Source organism: Hippopotamus amphibius, chromosome 16 (genome assembly GCF_030028045.1).
Source record: "Hippopotamus amphibius kiboko isolate mHipAmp2 chromosome 16, mHipAmp2.hap2, whole genome shotgun sequence".
Classification (NCBI taxonomy): domain Eukaryota; kingdom Metazoa; phylum Chordata; class Mammalia; order Artiodactyla; family Hippopotamidae; genus Hippopotamus; species Hippopotamus amphibius.
This window is the reverse complement of record NC_080201.1, coordinates 4,948,395-4,966,808: the sequence shown is the minus strand read 5'-3', so window position 1 is coordinate 4,966,808 and position 18,414 is coordinate 4,948,395. Positions and strand designations below refer to the sequence as shown.

Here is an 18,414-nt window from a genome sequence, read left to right as displayed (position 1 = left end):
TAAATAATCTTGGGAAATAAGTTTGCAAAATGGGGACGAAGCTCTGACTGGAAAGAGCCTGGTCTCAAAGCCATGTTACAGGCATAAAAGGTCCTATCACCTCCTCTGTAAGAACACCAGCAGTAACTTATAACAAAGGATTAATGGCCTCAAACAAGAGAGCAGGCAAGACGTTTGCCAGAGAGACGAGGAGCAGACCTGCCTGGCCTGGAGCAGGTGGTGAGCGGGTGTTTGGGGGGGAAATGTCCGTGCACCCAGGGCTCTCGCACTGAGGAGCAGCTCAAGGGTCGACAGGAAAGGGGTCTTCCGCAGGCACACCCGGATCCACAGTAATCTCATGCAAGGTCAGTATCACGCTCTCTGGGGCCCTGCCCCTTTCTCTCCCACTAGTGAGAGTAGCTGGTGACTAAGAGTGACTGGTTTTTGCAATAAATGATTCCCAGACCTCAGTTACCACTGGTATCTGCACCACAACTGAGTAGTTTGTCCCAGTGGTAAGTCTCTAATTTGACTTAGAAGTTGTCAGTGTGAACCTTCCAATAAAAGAACAGTTTAAGCCAATATTATTTGAGACTTTCTAGTGATGAAAATATTAAAGTCGTACACGTGCTATATTATATTAAACCTTTCTCGAGGGCATGTGAACTTTTATAAACAGAAATAGGGTTTTAAAAGAGTATTATATCAACTTAATAGTTTGGGCTTTTTTTTTTTTTTTTTTAGGAAATGTTACTATTCTGTAGATTCCAATGCCATGTTCCTGAGTTAACCCCCTAAATGAAGCCCCAGGGTTCCTGCTGTGAGTTTAATCATTGTGGGTAGAGTGGTGGATCTCAAGGTTTCGTGAACCAGAACCACATGGGGAACTTGGTAAAAACAGAAAGGCCCTGTCACGCTCAGCAACCTGGTAGCCCTGAGACACACCAGAACTGGAGAGCCAATAGCGTAGAAAAATTACCAACCCTCATGGGCTACTCTCAAGGAAAACAAAAATAGAGACTACATTCAGGAGACAGAGAATCTGCATTGGAACCACGGCTCTGTCACTGAAAAGCTAATGGTCCACTCTGAGACTCTGTTTCCTCATCTGTAAAATGGGGTAATAGTATCTACCTCCCAGACCAATGGGGTGATGACATGTAATAATGTACACACATCATGTGGTACCTCCTCAGTGGTCCATGAATGTGTGTTTCTAGCTCTAGATACAACAGAAAGCAAATGCTGAAAAATAGAAAAACGTTCCCTGCCCGTGATGTGTTATGTGAGGGAACCTGCCTTGGCTGCCCTCATCACCAATGTAATTAAATAATTACGTAAATTGCTAATTAACATCCTCTCTGCCTGCCAGAGTGTAAGTTCCCACAAAGCCGGGAATCCGCGGCTGCCCACCCAGCACCACCCTCGGCACCTGGCGCTCGAGATGCTCAGCAAATATTTATTCAAAATGAGAGAGTAAACAGCCCAGTCACTTTAAAAACATACATGTGTTCATGCGTGTATCTGTACAGAGGCTGGAACCCTCTGGACCAAATTTTAGTAAAGCTTTATTTCTGGAGGTACGTGAGGGTACTTTTAGTTTTCCTCTTCTTGCTTATCTGTGTTGCCTGAATTTCCTGCCATAAACACAGACGACCAATCCTCGTGTCACGGGGTGAACGTGGGAGGGTGGAAGGCGGCTGTCGCCTTGCCTGCAGAACGCGTTCCCTCATGATTCCCGGCTTCCTCAAGGGTTGGATATGCGGTATCTAGAATTAAAACGGTTTTAGGAGAACCAGGGATTCAATGATTTCTAAAAAGAAGTCGCATTTCTTTCAGCCCATCGGTTTCCTTGTTCTGATCATGGACCAGCCTGAAAGTGCTGTCCCCAGGAAGGCCCGCTGGCGTGGTTGGCCCTTGGCGGGTGCCTGGAAGGTTGGGTTTCTGGAGGGTTCCCAGCACCCTACCTGGGAAGAGGGGCTCACTGCGCCTGAATTCAGCACGTGTGCCCAAAAAATATGGTTCGTGCTGGATCCCTGCTTTCCTTCGGGAAGCTGGCCAGTTTGCTCCACTCTAGGAAGAGGGTGCCTGCTTGGCCAGCCTCCAATAAAACCCTGGGCACTGAGCCCCTTACGGGCCTCCCTGGTAGACAACACGTCACACGTGCTGTCACAGCGCGTCACGAGGGAAGTGTGACTCCCCTGGGAGAGGAGGCTGGCGCCTGACGTCTCTAGATTGTACCCCGTGTGCCTGTTCCCCTTACTGACTTTGTTCTGCGTCCTTTCCCTGCGGTAAATCTCAGCCGAGCGTGGGACCTTGTCCTGAGGGCTGTAGGTCCTCTTGGTGGGTTACGGAGCCCGGGGCAGCGGTCTTCGGGACCCCTGACACACAGGTTAATCTAACTAAGCCCCTTGTTGACAGCATGGGTGGGGTCAGAGCCAGGGAAGGACCATCTGGAGCAGCGCGTCCGTGGGGGTTTGGTTGTAACAAGAGAGAGAGATGGTCTAGTATCCTCTTTGGGAGGCCCCATGGGGCACCCTGGGACAAAATTCCTTTAGAATTCTGGGCCCCCCAGGATGTGGTCCGTCGAAGCATGTTGAAGAACTTGTTCATTCATTCATCCATCCTACTACTGAACGCCTACTCAGTGTGTGCCAGGCAGCCTCCTAGGTACCAGAGACACAGCTAAATGAGATAGAGGAAAGGAGGGTGGAGAGTAAGGCAAAGCCTTGGAGACATGGTCAGGAGTTTGGATTTTATTCCATGCCCAGTGGAAGATTACTGGAGGATTCTGAGCAGGAGCTTACATCATATGAGATACAAACTGAAAATGGTCAATTTTCAGTTGGCTGCTCTTTGAAGAATTGACTGTAGCAAGTAGAATAGAAGCAAAGAATCGGGTACACTGCAGTGGTCCAAGCAAAAGATAATCCCTAGTGATCTCACCTCCTACTTCCTGTGACAGAGCAGAGATAATGGACTCACACCAAACCTACCTCGGTCCAGTGAATGGTGGAACGTGAGCTCCTTAGGTGTGGCTGTGCATCGCTTGTTGTCATGGTAGGGATGTGGTCAGCTCTTCCTATCCACGTCTGCCGGTTGTGGCATCTCTCCGTCCCTGAGAAGTCCTTCCTGTTACCAAGACTGCTTTCTCTGGCTCTCGTTCCCCAGGAGTGGGACAGAACGCTGCCCCCAGCTCTCTACAAACCCTGATGGCCTGTGCTGTCTAGCTGAGCTAGGATTCTGGGATCCACTGGTCCTTCAGTCTCTTCTGTACGTTTTGTCAGAAGATTTGAAATATGCCCTCTCCTTTGTACTCAGAGCCATAGCTACATGAGCTATTTCAAAACATTGTATTTCCTTCTGCTGGGAGACCTTTCTAGTTCTGTCTTTAAATAAAACGGTCGATATGAATCACCCAAGCAGATATTTCATCAAACACAGTCAGCCGGTTGGGCTGGAATTCAGTGAGGAGCTGAGTATACACCTACTGTTTCCTTTCTTCCCTGTGGTTTTACAGGGTTATTTGTCACCTTCAGTAGCAATAGAAAATCACTCTGTATTTCCTCTTCCCCGGTTTTCACTTTCCAGGCACTCATAGTCTTTCCCATCCTACTGACGCCCCTCTGAGAATGCGCTGCAGCTAGGCTCGTATGTTGGTCTGAAAATACCAACCCTCCCTGTGATCTGTGACATCACCCGGGAAGTTTCTGATGCCTCCCCCATTAGCGTGTGCTCTAGCTCAGTGCTTCTGTTGTATAATTACGGAGCCCTGGGGGTCTCGGACTGGCTTCTGTAGCACCCACCCCAACCCATATCCCCTCCCCAAGGTAATCCGTGCTACCAGTTCGTGCATAGACACCCAGACCTCTCTTTATGAATTTACATATGTTCTAATATGCCCAAGGGTCAAAAGGCATCGAAAAGATACTCAACTTTTGTTTTCAAGTGGAGATGAGTCAGCACAATTCATTAAATGGTCTAACTTTTCCAGAAAATCCAACATGCCGTCAAAGTAAATTTCCAAACATGTGAACGTATAGATATACAGATATATGATTGTATATAAAATATCTATCTAAGTAGATTGGTGGATCTCTATTTAGCTAACATATATATGTATATATACATATATATGTGAATATAAGGGAAATACTATCTTAGATATCTATATCTATATCTAGCTCTCTGACTGTTTATCTCACATATGACTTGCGCATTTCTGGTGCTCTGTTATATGGCATTGATCCACTTGGCTAGTCCTGTACTAATAGCACTATAGTACTTTGTAATATTTTTAAGTCTAAAGTAAAAGCGAGGGTTTGCTATCCATGTGGTTTTGGTATCTGTGCTGAACAAACATGCATCCCCCATGTGGCAGAAAATGAACCCAAGAAGCTCGCAGAGGCATCTTGTCAAAGTCTTAAGTCTCTCCCTCCTTCCCACCACCGCCAGGGCCCCATGAGAGCTGGGCCTGTGGCTTGGACGTCCTTCCAGGTCAACACCAGGCCCGGGTCCTCTGGCCTGACAGCTTCCTTCCCCGCTCTGCTGGGGCCTTGCCGACAGTAGGCCCGCTTCCCAGGAGGCATGCAGGCCCGGAGCGTGGTTCGGTGCCCCCCTCTCCGCTGCCGCACTGCCCTGAGCTACTAATCAGGCTGCCCTGTGTCTTTTGAAACTGACACCAGGAAGAGGTCGAGCCTTGGCACGCACGCGAGCAGCTCCTGTGAAGCTACATACAGGCTGAAATGAGTCTTGTTTTTAATTTGATTTTTCTTCCCCTGTAACAAGCAAAGTTCACATTACAGATAAATTGCCTGGAAATTCCAATTTAATAAGGCATATGCATTTTTCAGGCCTAGAGGCCCAGAAAATGTCTTGCACGCCAGTAGTTTTGCACCAAAGGTTTATTAAAAAGACAGCTTTGAAAATGCAGAAGCGTACAGAGTGCCTGGCCAATCGGTCCAAAGGGCTGATTTGACACAAGGGCTCATCGGCCAGGAGGTGGAAGGGCAGGCTGTTTCCCCCTCTGGGGTAGAAAGCTCCAGGGTTGAATAGAATCACACCTACTTCCAGGGGCTTCCACACAGCTCTTAGTTTGGAGGGCGTGGGCACAGTGAAACCTAGCACTGGGCACTTGGGAATCCTCTGTAAATGGAATGACCCCCTCCTTCTCTCTCCGTGGCCGTGATCCTGAGTAGATGAAGGAAGATGGACGTCAGGGATATTTGGGGCCTGGGCAGATCTTAGGTACCTCCCTAAGGTCTCCAGTGGGAAGAGGCACCAAATAAAGTACATCAACTAATAGAGGGAAACAAAGGGCCCAGCAAAACACACAATTAAATAGCATAGCGATGGAGACCTGGTTTTGTTTTTTTGATTTATTTTATTATTTATTTATTTGTTTTATTTTTGGCTGTGTTGGGTCTTCATTGCTGCACGTGGGCTTTCTCTAGTTGCTACAAGCAGGGGTTACTCTTCGTTGGGGTGCACCAGTTTCTCATTGCGGTGGCTTCTCTTGTTGCAGAGCACGGGCTTTAGGCACTCAAGGCTTCAGTAGTTGCGGTGCATAGGCTCAGTAGTTGTGGCGCATGGGCTCTAGAGCGCAGGCTCAGTAGTTGTGGCACACAGGCTTAGTTGCTCCATGGCATGTGGGATCTTCCCGGCCCAGGGATCAAACCCCCGTCCCCTGCATTGGCAGGCAGATTCTTAACCACCGCACCACCAGGGAAGCCCAAGACCTGATTATTTTTTAAGGAAAATAAAATAATGGAATATTATCCTGTGAAACCACTCAAGCTCATGCTTTCCCTGGGAATGTGATGGGTACAGGCCTGAAGCACTGGGCATTGTTCTTAGGGGACAGCTTCCAATTATCGTCTATAAGCTTTTTACTGAATGTAACTATTCCTTATACAAGAGGCAAACATTTTCATTGTACTGCAAAACTGTAGCAGCATAAGACAAAAAACAAAACAAAACAAAACAAAAACAGGAGAATCAAAGAGCATTCTTTGCCACTGTGGAAAGCTAGATTATTTAATTCAGTTTTTATTTATAACCTAAACTCTGAGTTGATTAATCAGGGAATAAAATCTGATCCATTTAAATTTCTCATGATTTCAAATATGTGGAACAACCACAAGTCACTCCTGGATCCACTGTGCACTTTTTACCTGATAGGATGGGAAACAAATGTGACCTTCCTTTGCATTTTCCATTTCCTTGATTGTTCCAACTGAAAGAGAAAGGGTGACGTAACATCTAGTTGGTGTCCACCTGTTCCAGGCACTCTGCTCAGCCCTGGGAATGCAGAATGGCCAACACCTGGTCCTGGGCATAAATGTACTGTACCCTGGTTCAGTTCCAGAGCCTGGAATCTGGCACACCTGTGTTTAATTCCATCTCAGCTACTTCTTAGCTGTGCTGCTTGGGGCAAGTTGCTAAAGCCTCTCTGCATCTTGGTTATCTCATCTTTAAAACATGGATAATACCCACTTCATCAGGTTGTGTGAACCACAGAAATAAATGCGGTGCTGACTGTGAGTGGTTAGCACAAAGCCAGGCACAGTAAGCATGCAGTAGTACAGCCAACTTGACCCTCATCCTGACATTGAGAAGTTGGTGAAGGCAGCAGACGTAAAGGCCCCATATGATGCCCTTAAAGGCATTTTAATGCATGTGTGCGTCCAGCAAGTACTCGGAGAAGCGAGTGACTAATTCTTCTAACTGGGGAGTCACGTGGGGGCCCAGAGGAGAGATTTCAGGGGAGTCTTAGAAGATAGCATTTTGCCAGGTGGAAGTGTAAATTACTATCAAAATCAAAGGCTGGTGCTTCTAAAGCAGTTCATTCTCATGAGTAATACATTTCTTCTGTTTTGAAGAAATATGGAAAAGATAACTGAGACATCGAGGGAGTGTGGGGAAACCTCCGTTAGCCTCATTCATTCTCTCCATCTGTCCCTTCTCACTGTTTCAGATTCAAAACCTCGTTTCCACAGGGCTCGCTGAGTCATGTATTTCCAAAACAATCCGAGGGACGGTGTGGATCATGTCAAAAGAGAGCACACGGGGCCTGACCCAGTGGCCACTGGCACACAGTCAGCCACCTGGAGTCAGGCCTCACTCTGCCCTCACAGCCACCCTTGAGGCCACTGGGATTGTTCCCTCTAACAGAGGAGGAAACAGAATCACAGAGACTAGCTTGCCCCGGGTCACACAGACAGAATCCAAGTCTTCTTCACTCCAGAGTCTATGCTTTTACCTCCCCCGTGATGCCGACACGGTGTATGATTGGGGAGAGCTAGAGTGGAAGTTAAGGGCAGGGCTCTGGTACCTAGCTCAGATCCCAACACTGATGCACACTAGCTCTTGACCTTGGCAAAGGCATTTTTCTCTCTGGGGGGTTTTGTTGTTGTTGGCTTGGTTTGGTTTGGTTTTGGTTTGGTTTGGTTTGGTTTTGCACTGGAAAAATATTTATTGTTTTCCTTGGCAAAAAGTCAAAGTGCTACATTTTAAAAAATAGAACATTCTACTTAAGGTCTTTTTTTTAAATATACAGTTAGGTTTAAAATGACAGAAGTTCAAGGAGAACTAAGAAATCTACAGCCTGTAGTTTAATAATAGAAAAAAATTAAGACAATTATAAGATCTACAGCAGCCAGCATCCTCTGAGTTTCCTCATGTGTAAAATGGGAATAACACTGTTGACCACCCCCGCCCAGGGTTGCTGTGAAGGCTGACAAAGTAGACACGGGAAGCTCTTAGAGCAGCGCCCGGCACGTAGTAAGTGCTCAGCCGGGCGTTGGCTGCTGCTGCGTTGATACTGTTTTATTAAATGGACGCGCAGTCATCATCGCAAGACCTAGCGTGAGACAGCATGGGGATGAAGGTCCCACTCGGCCAACAGTCCGCCTCGCAGTGGTCCTCCGGACCGCAGCCTTCTCCCCAGGGCCGGCGGGGGAGCTGGGGGGCCCAGGGACAGGCTGGGGGCTGTGTCCTGCAGGGCTCCAGAGCCCTCGCCACGGCCGCCCACTGGCCGGGCCCAAGCCTCGAGGCAGCAGCGACCCTCTCCTCCATCCCCACTTCCACGACCTGATGGCGGCCGTGGTCTCTGTGGGTCGCAGTCCATGGCGGCCTCAGCAACAGGAGTGTTTGGACATCACTGTTGCTAAGGTAACAGCTTCAACCAGCTTCAGTCTCTGCATTCAAGTTTCAAAACTTGGTACAGCTTAGATCAGTTGTCTACCCCAGGAGGTGGCTGAGGTCAGGGTTAAGTTGCAAGGACATTGAACACTGTTACTTCAGGTCCACCTCTGTGGTTGGGGCTCTTCTCAAAGGAGGGCCATTGTGGTGAGCTGGGAATTAACCTGATTGGTATTTGCTACAACATGTATTCCCATCGATCCTATACAAACGATTCTCTGCAGTTTAATTGAGAAGCCTGAGGGCCGGCTGGGTGCTGGGTGCCTGGCTCCCTCGGCAATGACGGCTGGGCAGGGTCTGGGGACCTGGCTCTGAGGGCACCGCTGGCTGAACTCTGCCTCCTCAGCCGGGCCTGGGCACTGGCGGGAGGACCCAGACTGGGTGCTGGACGAGCGCTCCTGGGCGGCGTAATCGGCCTGAGCAGGGACCCCCTCCTCTTAGCCAGGCCTGGACCTCGGAGGGTGAGAGCTGAGCCTTGAGGCCTTGCCTGTCCTTGTCAGAACAGAGAATAATGTTTGTTTGGTGGAGGTTTACAGGATCATTGTGACCTGATGGTGACCTGACCTGAAGAGCAAAGGATCAGACACCAACAACTAACCACACCCTTCCTTCACCTTTCCTATAAAAGGGCTTTGCTGAAAGCTTTTGGGTTTTTTTAAGGCATGAGCCACCTGTCTCCTTGCCTGGCCCTGCAGTAAACCTTCCTCTTCTCCAAACTCTGACATTTTGGTATTATTTGGCCTCACTGTGTGTGGGGCACAGGGACTTGCATTCGATAACAGATGCTATGCCCCTGAGGCTGATGTAGGGAAGACCAGACAGATGCCTTCTAGGAAGCATTTGCAGGGCCGTCTCCCTGGTGTTGTTCTGCAGTCCCAGGTCTGGCCCATCTGCTTTCCGGATAAAAACTGAATCTGATTGGTGCACACAGAGATGCTTGGGTCTGTTCACGTGACTCAAATTCACAAGGGACTGAAATAAACCAGAGTGCCTCTCTATGAATTAAAATGAGAATTCTGTGTCAGAGGGTCTGTCAGTGCCTCTCAGAAGCCCAAAGACATCCAGGGGTTGGTGCTGAGGCTGCAGCGGGAACTGGGAGCCAGTGGAGGGTCTCCCTGGCTGGTGGTCCAGCTGGGACATAGTACAGTGCTTCCTGTGGTGAGGCAGCTGAGCTGCTACCGGAAGCCTCCTGGAGGCTGCTTGATGCCTGTCCCCTTTGACAGCCCGTGTTTCTTATTCCTCCACTCCCCTCCTCAAGGACCCAGCTGGCCACCCCTCCTTTCAGTGACCACAGTCTCCTTCAGGCGACAGTCACACTGCAGTTGTCCAAGATTACCTCTGAGTCAGGGACGAGGAACCTCGGTGGATCCCGGTCTACTTGGCCACACATTTGTGGACAGGCCATTGGTCTCACTCACACATGACCCATCACACTTAGATTCTATCAGCAGAGCTAACTCTTTCTCAAAATTCAGGACATGTCTCCTGACCACCCACCAGTAAGTTAGCTGGGAAGCAGCTTAGTGTAGGGGTTCAGAACATGGGCCCTGGGACCACCTGGGCCCATGTCCTGACTCTCTGATCCTAGTATCTGTGTGGTTTGTGCCTCAGCTCCCTCATGTGTAAGTGGGGATATTATATCTACTGTATTAATTTCCTATTGCCACTGTAACAAATTACCACAGACTTGGTGGCTATATATTCTTCTCCAGCTCAGTTTGGCCAGAAGTCCAAAATCAGTCTCATTGGGTCGAAATCAAGATGTCAGCAGGACCATCCTCCCTCTAAAGGCTCTAGGGGAGACCCCTTCCTTATCTCTTGCAGCTTCAGGTGACCGCACTGCTCCCGTCTCTGCCTCTGTGGTCACATGGCCTTCTCCTCGTCGGTGGGTCTCAAATCTCTGTTTCCTTCCTACAAGGACATCTGTGGTTGCATTTAGCCCCTCTCTCTCCCAGTCATCCAAAATGACCTCCCCATCTCAAGATCCTTAACTTAATTAGACCTGCAAAGCTTTTGCCACGTGAGGTAACATCCACAGGTTCCCGGGATTAGGACGTGGACATCTTTTCCACTGTGAAGACTAGGATGGCAGTCTGCCCCTAACTCTTCACCTGGAGATTTGCAATGTTGCTGGTTAGACGCCGTTTTAAACATTCTTAGAACCAAAGCTGGCAGTGTGTGAGGCAGAGATGGTCAACTTCAAGCATCTGTGCCAGACTGAGGAGCTAGCAATTCTCATGTCTCTTCAGGGACGTGAATTCCAGACGTTGGTGAGTGGGTAATGGCAGAAAAACACCGACAGGCATCTTTCTGGCTTAAGTACAAAAGTGGCTGCAGCGCCAGCAAGGTGTTGCTGGGACGGTCCCACATTTCCCAAGCCACCGGTTCAAAGACATCTGGCTCACGTTCAATTAGAGCCTCCCTGATAGAGAAGACTTCCATTTCTTACTTGATGCCTCTTTATATTGTTTGAACTTCTTACCATGAGCATGTATTACTCTGATAACAAGCTCAAAAATAATAACATTTTTTAATTTTTATTTTATATTGGAGCATAGTTGATTAACAGTGTTGTTTTAGTTTCAGGTGTACAGCAAAGTGATTCAGTTATACATATACATGTATCTATTCTTTTTCAAATTCTTTTCCCATTTAGGTTATTGCAGAATATTGAGCAGGGTTCCCTGTGCTATACAGAAGGCTTTGTTGGTTATCTATTTTAAACATAGTAGTGTGTATAGGACATTTTAAAATTCTTTAATGGTTCTCCATTATCCAGAATCCAAACGCCTTAATACAGTGGTTCAGGTTCCTTATAATCTGTCTCTCCAAATTCACTTATTTTCGGTTTCCCCTAGAGAAGATATGTTCCATCCACAACCATCTACCTTCTGGTCCCTGAATAGTCATTCACTCGGTAACTATCTATTAAGTGTCATGTATGTGCTAAGCAATGTTCTAGGAGCTGCAGTCATGACAGTGAACAGATATCCTTGCTCTTGTGGAACGTACGCTTCAGCGAATATCTCTGTTCCATATGTAATTCATATTCTTCTCTCTCCCCGATGTGTCTGTCCTCTCATTTTCTGACAGCATCCCCCCCCTTCTGTCTTAGTTCGGATGCTGTGTCCTCTGTGAAGAGCCCAGGGTTACCCTCCATCGGAGATAATTCTTCCTCCCAGCATCCATGTGTCCTGCCTGTACCTTCATGACAGTGCTTCTCCTGTCTGGTTTGCATACAAGATGCATCCAAGGTGTAAAAGAAAAAGAAAAAAAAACTGGACTTGGACTCAGGAGACAGGCTATGAAATCTGCCTCTATGAGAGCTGGGCCGATAAGAGCTCCTTCCTCCTAGGCTTGTCATGGGGAATAAAGGAGGTGCAGGTACAAAATATTTAACACAGAGAAGGCCCAGAGTTAACAGCCAGTCATTAGTTTCTGAGTGAACAGCGGTGCTATGGTGATGTTTCTGGATTTGTGTTAAGAATCATCTGGCAGCTAAGACGGGAGCTTGTGCCCAGCACTCCGTGAACATTTCTTGCATTTATTTTGAAATGTAATCTGACGTTATTTGGGGATCTTTTTTCCAGGTATTCTGTTTACAAGGACCCAGCAGGCTGGCTGAATATCAACCCCATCAACGGGACGGTTGACACCACTGCTGTGCTGGACCGCGAGTCCCCATTCGTCCACAACAGCGTGTACACTGCCCTCTTCCTGGCAATCGACAGTGGTGAGTAATTTTTTAAATGCCAGTAAGTGAATACTTTTCGATTATACATACTTTTTTACATTTTTACATTTCCTCTGATATACCTAGAGGTGTTCTATTGGGAAGAATATAAATGTGGGGGGGCAGGGGAAGCAAATGCGTAAACACATGAGTCAGTAAAATCCCCAAGTCCTGGAATTCTCGGGTCTTTGTCTAGTTTAGCAGTCAGAGCAGTGAGCTCACTGTGCCCCGTCTCCGGCAGGCGCCAAGGCTAGGAAGCCACGCCAATGTTGTTCATCTTGGAGTCCTGTTCTCATCTGCAGGGAGGGTTCTTTTACCTGATGCGAATTGACAGGAAGCCCCAGAGGACATCACCGACCCTGACCATTGAATTGTTCCCACAGCTCTTTCCCTCTTATGGTGTGTACCATGGAAAGCCATCAGGTCCCCTCAGCTGGTACCTTCATAGTCACAGAGCAATTGCTGTTCATTCAAAAGCCAGGAATGCAATATCCACAGGCCAGACCCTGTCCCAGAGCCTGGGGACACAGGAGTGAGCAAACAGCAAGCACTGTCTTCGTGCAGCTGACACGTGCATGGAGAAAGGAAGCAAACTGAGTAAAATACATAGCAGATACTTTTGGGGGAAAAAAAGAGGAAAACATACTATTTATGTGTGAGACAGGAAAAGGAGATAGCAAAAGAAAGGATGCTACCATTTTAACTAGACAGCCCTGAGAAGCTCACTGAAGAAGGAACATTTGAGTGAAAACATGAAGGAAGTGGGGATGGGACCCCCGAAACAATCTAACGGAAGAGCAGGGAGGCTGTGAGGCTGGAGCAGGAAGAGCAGCGGTACATGAAGGGGATGGGGATTTGGATTGTGTAGGGTCACATGGGCCCCTATACGACCCTTGGCTTCTACTTTGTGTGAAATGGGTTGCTGTTGCCAAATTCTGAGTAGCGTTCAGGTGCCGTGATCACTCTGCTGCTCTGTTGAGATCAGACATAGGAGACAGGACAGAAGTAGGGACACCCCTTAGGAGACGGAGGACAGCCTAGGAAAGATGGCGGCTTGGACTGATAACAGAGTAGGGAATGAGAAGGGGTCAGATGCTGGAGACACTCTATACATTTCAGATGCAGAGCTAACAGGATTTGCCACTGGCTGAGATGAGGAGATCAGAGTTGGTTTCTGGTTATGTTAAGCTGAGACGTCTACTGTGTCAATCACATAAGTTTTGCTCTCCCTGTAATTCCTCAAAGCCAGCTGTTCATAGCTGAAGATTCAGCTTTGAGTCCTATAGGTACATCAAAATGAATACTTATAGGGTTCTTTATATGTGCCTTCGTTACTCAATAACACATGAACTAAGAATTCTTAGAGACTGGGTGCTTACACAAAACCAAGTAGGAGAGCACGTGTCTAAGAAGTGAGCGATCCGTGTGGCGCACAGTAGGCAGGGCAGGCTTCACAGTGAAGTCCACCTTGGAGTCTGGCCTTGAAAGACAGGGAGGACTGGGGTAGATGGCAGGGTCAGGAGGTGGGGGTGCCTGAGAGGGCAGAGCAGAGGATCAGAACTAAAAGGGGGTGCGGCATGGGAGGCAAGAGGAGGAGAGAAAAGGGCTACATCCCCTGGGAGTAAATAAGCAGAAGTCTATTTGGATGTGCATGGGAGAGTCATCTCTTCAAGACATCTCAAAATCCAGACAAGTCATCCGATGGAGCAGGCACCCTGAGGCTCCCATAAGTTCTTGAGGAGGAAAGCAACACGATGAAGTAACTCGTGGACATTCATCAACAGAGAGCTGGACCAGACACTGGGCGTGGTCCTGGAGCCTCGAAGATGAATAACACACCGTCCTTGTGCTCAGTGAGCTAGTGAGTTATTCAGCAAGTTAGGCCAGTAAACAGAAGATGGCAATAGAATGTCACAACTGTCCTCTTGGAACCAAGCCCAGAGGAGCCAGTGGTCCAGCCTCAGAGGTGGTCATGGGGAGCTTCTTGATTGAGGGGATCTCTAAACCAAGTGATGAAGGGTAAGCTGAGAAAAGGTGAGGCATTGCACTAGAGGCCTGAAAGAAGGTGGTTGTGGGAGACACGTGAACATTGGTCAGCCTTACCAGAGGCTCCATATTTACAGAGATGCGGTTACTAGGTCTTGTGTTGGATGCCCAGCTCCTGTCACAGCGCCTGGCTTAGAGCGGGCACTCGTGTATCTGTGGAATAGATCATAAAATAGACCATGAAACGCTCCATATGCTATGCCAAGGAGTTTGCTCCTCCAGAATAAGCTCTGTACTTTAGAAAGACAACCCCCGTGTCAGTGTAGAAAATCAATCAGGTCATGATGACACAAGAGGCAAGGAGGCATTAGAAAGCTGTGCAGAAATCAGGGTAAGAGAAGCAGTGGAAGTCGTGAATGAGTCTAGAGCTAGGAAATAAACGTTGTACGCCACAGCAGGTATCTTAGTTGAAGGGGGTCAAGGTATGCCTGGTGGCAACAGAAACGAACTAGACAGGATGAATCTAGGAAACACCTAGATGGGAGAAACAAGGCTTTGAAAAAAACACATACCAACATGAAACAGAGAAAGGTGATACTAAGATTTCTGGTCAGAGATCCAGTCCAGTAACAGAAATGGAACTGGTTTCAAAGGATTGTCCCCATGTTGTCGTTATGCGGTGGATATTGGGATGATCCCATGAGACGCTGCATCATGGGACTCAGAGGACAGAAGGTTTCTCAGGGAGTCACAATGCAAGAGAGATGGGCGCCATCAGAACAGGTAAGTTTTGTAGAAGGAGTAGGTCTAGACAGGAGGGCTCAGGGCATCAACGGTGGAGCACAAAAAGCCAAGAATGTTTACAATGCTGTTCAAACAAAAAGTATCAGTTGTAGATCAGCTAAAGTGATGATTACATAAAAGTATGTGTGGAGAAAATTTTCAGGTAAGAACACCATGAAGGAAGTTTGAAACACAGCAAATAGTATCATAATCATTGCCTTATGAAATATTTTATGCAATTAGTCATCCAAAAAACTAGAAATGGAGTACACTTTAATTTTTGCCAGAAACAGGAGTCTTCTCTCCAGGTGTGACTGGACAAGCTGCTTAGAGATTCTGATACTCAGTTTCTACTTCTATAAAATAAGGAAGATAATTTCTACTTATGAGGTTGTTGTAAGAAAATGAAGCACTGTACCCTCTACACTCTCCATCAAAAGCCGTATTAAATGTTCAATAAATGTCAGTCACACCCCAATGGGGTTATAGAAAGGAAAGAATAGAGCCAAGAATGCTCCTCGAGAAACATACAGTTTTGAAATCTATTTCTTATCTAACTCTGTTAATGCTAATATCAGAAAAGGAAATTCAAAATCTGGTGTCACAGATGTTTCCAAAGGATAGAAATGTCCCTGAAGATGGAATGGTAAATAAAAAACAGGTTGGCATTATTATATACAACCATCATTAGAAATGATAATCTTGAATAAGGCCCAAAAGACTTATAGCAAAAAGAGAATAAATTTTCAAAGACCTCATAAATCAGAGTAACTTTTGTTTAAAGCCTCCTTTTTGTCACTCACTGAAAACATCTCTAGATATTATGTTTAACCAGGAAAAACCAACACTTACCTATTAGATCAAAGTTAATAGTACTAACTGATGTCTCAATGTTATACAAAGTAAGCGTTTGACTTTATTAACTTTATAGAAATTCAGTGTATTTGATGGGATGAAACAATAAGGAATTTTTGTCATATAACACGAGGGAAGCTAAAGCAAAATAAATAGATTTTCTCCAAACAAGGAGTCACTCAGGAATTTATGCCAGAACATGTCAATAAAATATATCTCTATGAGGTGGATAGAACTACAATCTGCCATACATAGTGAAGTAAGTCAGAAAGAGAAGGACAAATATTGTATGCTAACTTACATATACGGAATCTAAAAATGGCACTGATGAACTCAGTGACAAGAACAAGGATGCAGATACAGAGAATGGACTGGAGAACTCGAGGTATGGGAGGGGGCGGGGGGTGAAGGGGAAACTGAGAAGAAGCGAGAGAGTAGCACAGACATATATATACTACCAACTGTAAAATAGTCAGTGGGAAGTTGTTGTATAACAAAGGGAGTCCAACTCGAGGATGGAAGATGCCTTAGAGGACTGGGGCAGGGAGGGTGGGGGGGACTCGAGGGGGGGGCGTCAAGGAAGGGAGGGAATATGGGGATATGTGTATAAAAACAGTTGATTGAACCTGGTGTACCCCCCAAAAAAAAATAATTAAAAAAAAAAAAAGAAAGAAAAAAAAAATATATCTCTGTGGGAACTTTCTGGTAGGATGTAATAGACCAATGTCTCCACTGCAAAAACTAGAAAACTCTGGATAAATTACAAAAATCTTAATTGTAAAGGCAACAGAAAGCTGCAGAAGCAATGAAGCCTAAATCAACTAAAAACTAAAACAGAAAAGAGGAAAGAACAATTCTAAAAAGAGTGTAGGGCCACCAGCCATTTTTTTCTCTCTAGGGCTATTTTAGATTCTGGGTGAGGATCAGGTTTGACCCAGGCAGGGCCCAGGATGGAGAGAAATAAATGAGAAACATTTGTTAACAGTCATGTGGCTGGTGTGATAGAGTGAAAACTTGAGGGCCCTTAAGCACATGGTTATAGATAAATGCCTTTTAAAGGACAGAGTAAAATCTCCTGGAGTCTCATTGAAACAAAGGCCTAACAAAGCAAGCAAACTTACCTTCAACACACAGCCATTCTCTCTTTAAGATGTTTGCCAGATTTTGAAGATACAAAGGACTGGAGGATGGGATGGCTGATGCTACAGACTGAATGTTGGTGTCCCCGCCTCCACCCCCCACCCCAAATCCATATGATGAAATCTAATCCCCAGTGTGCTGGTATTTGGAGGTAGGGCCTCTGGGAGGTCCATGAGGATGGAAACCTTCATGAAGGGGATTAATTCCTTTATAGGAGAGATCACAGAGAGTTCCTTCACCATGTGAGGACATGGCAAAAAGACTCTATATTGAAACCTACAGACCACTACTAAGAGAAGATTTTAATCCTGTGTAAATAGAGAGCTGTACCATGTTCGTGGATTGGAAGACTTGATGCTATTAAAATGTCAGTTCTCTCCAAAGGAACCTAAAGGATTCAAGGCAATACCAAGCAATATCCCAGGGTTTTGTTTTGAGAGGAAGCAGAAGAAATAGATTATAAAATTCATATGGAAATACAGGGGCTAAAAATAGCGAAGGAATTCTTGAAGAATAAGTTGGAGGACTGACACTACCATATATGCAGACCTATTAGAAAACTATAATAATTCAAACTGTGTGGTGTTTGCTCAAAGATAGAAAAAAACGACCAGTGAGATAGACTAGAGAGTTCAGAAACAGATCCACACATACACAGTCCCTGATTACGACAAGGACAGCATGGTAGCACAGATGAGAAAGCGTGGTCTTTTCAATAAATAGTGCTGGGTTAATGGGACATACGTATGAAAAAAAATTATCCTGACCCCTCTCTTATACCATATATAAAATCAATTCTAAATATGTTCAGGTCAAAATATGTAAGGTAAAATAATACATCTTTTAGAGAAAAACAGAACATATTGATGTCCTTGACATAGGCAGAGTTTTTTTAAACAGGACAGAAAGCACTAACAACAAAAAGGAAAAAAAGATAGATTATATTAAAATTAAGAACTTCAGTTCATCAGATTATACCATTAAGAATGTAAAAAGGTTACCCACAAAGTAGGAAATATGTATATTACAAAGGAATCCTATAATCTATATGCAAAAGATGCCACTCAAAGAAGAATGGGTAAGGGACTCGAACAGATATTCACAACAGAGGATATACAAATGCCAGTAAACATATGAAGAGATGCTCAACTTCATTCATCACGGAAATAAAAATTAAACTATCCAAATATAAAATACAAATTAATCAAAGAAATACAATGAAATTCAATACTCAACACACCTACAAAATGACTGAACCAAAAAGATGGAAAATGCCAAGTGCTGGCAAGAATGTGAAATCATTGAAACTCTCACATCCAGCCGGCAGAAGTGTGAAATGGTACAACCACTTTGGAAATTGCAAGTATCAACTAAGGCTAAACATAGGCATCCCCTATGAACCAGGAATTACATGCCTAGCTGTACACCCAACAAAAATATGTGTATCCGTTCACCAGAACCCATATGCCAGAATGTAAATAACAGCACTATTCATGATAGCTCAAAATTGGAAACCATCCAAATGCCCAACAAAAGTAGAATAAATAATTGGTGGTACATTCACACAGTTGGGTCTACACAGCACTGAGAATGAATGATGTGCAGCTGTTCACAGCAACATGGATGAATCTTGCAGACGTAACACTGAGCAAAAAGAAGACTGAAACAGAAGATCACATACTGAATGATTCCATTTATACAAAGGTCAAACAGGCAAAACTAATCCTTCCTTCAGG

The 18,414-nt window shown here is 45.8% G+C and overlaps 1 protein-coding gene across 2 annotated transcripts in view; it reads left to right on the top strand.

Moving 5' to 3' along the window:
* Positions 1 to 18,414, top strand: part of CDH13 (cadherin 13) — a 1,023,084-nt gene that overhangs the window by 979,557 nt on the left and 25,113 nt on the right. For both annotated transcript variants that reach the window (XM_057711305.1, XM_057711306.1), the window contains exon 11: positions 11,772 to 11,914. In XM_057711305.1, the coding sequence (XP_057567288.1) occupies positions 11,772 to 11,914 (143 nt within the window). The remainder of the gene's footprint in view (positions 1 to 11,771; positions 11,915 to 18,414) is intronic.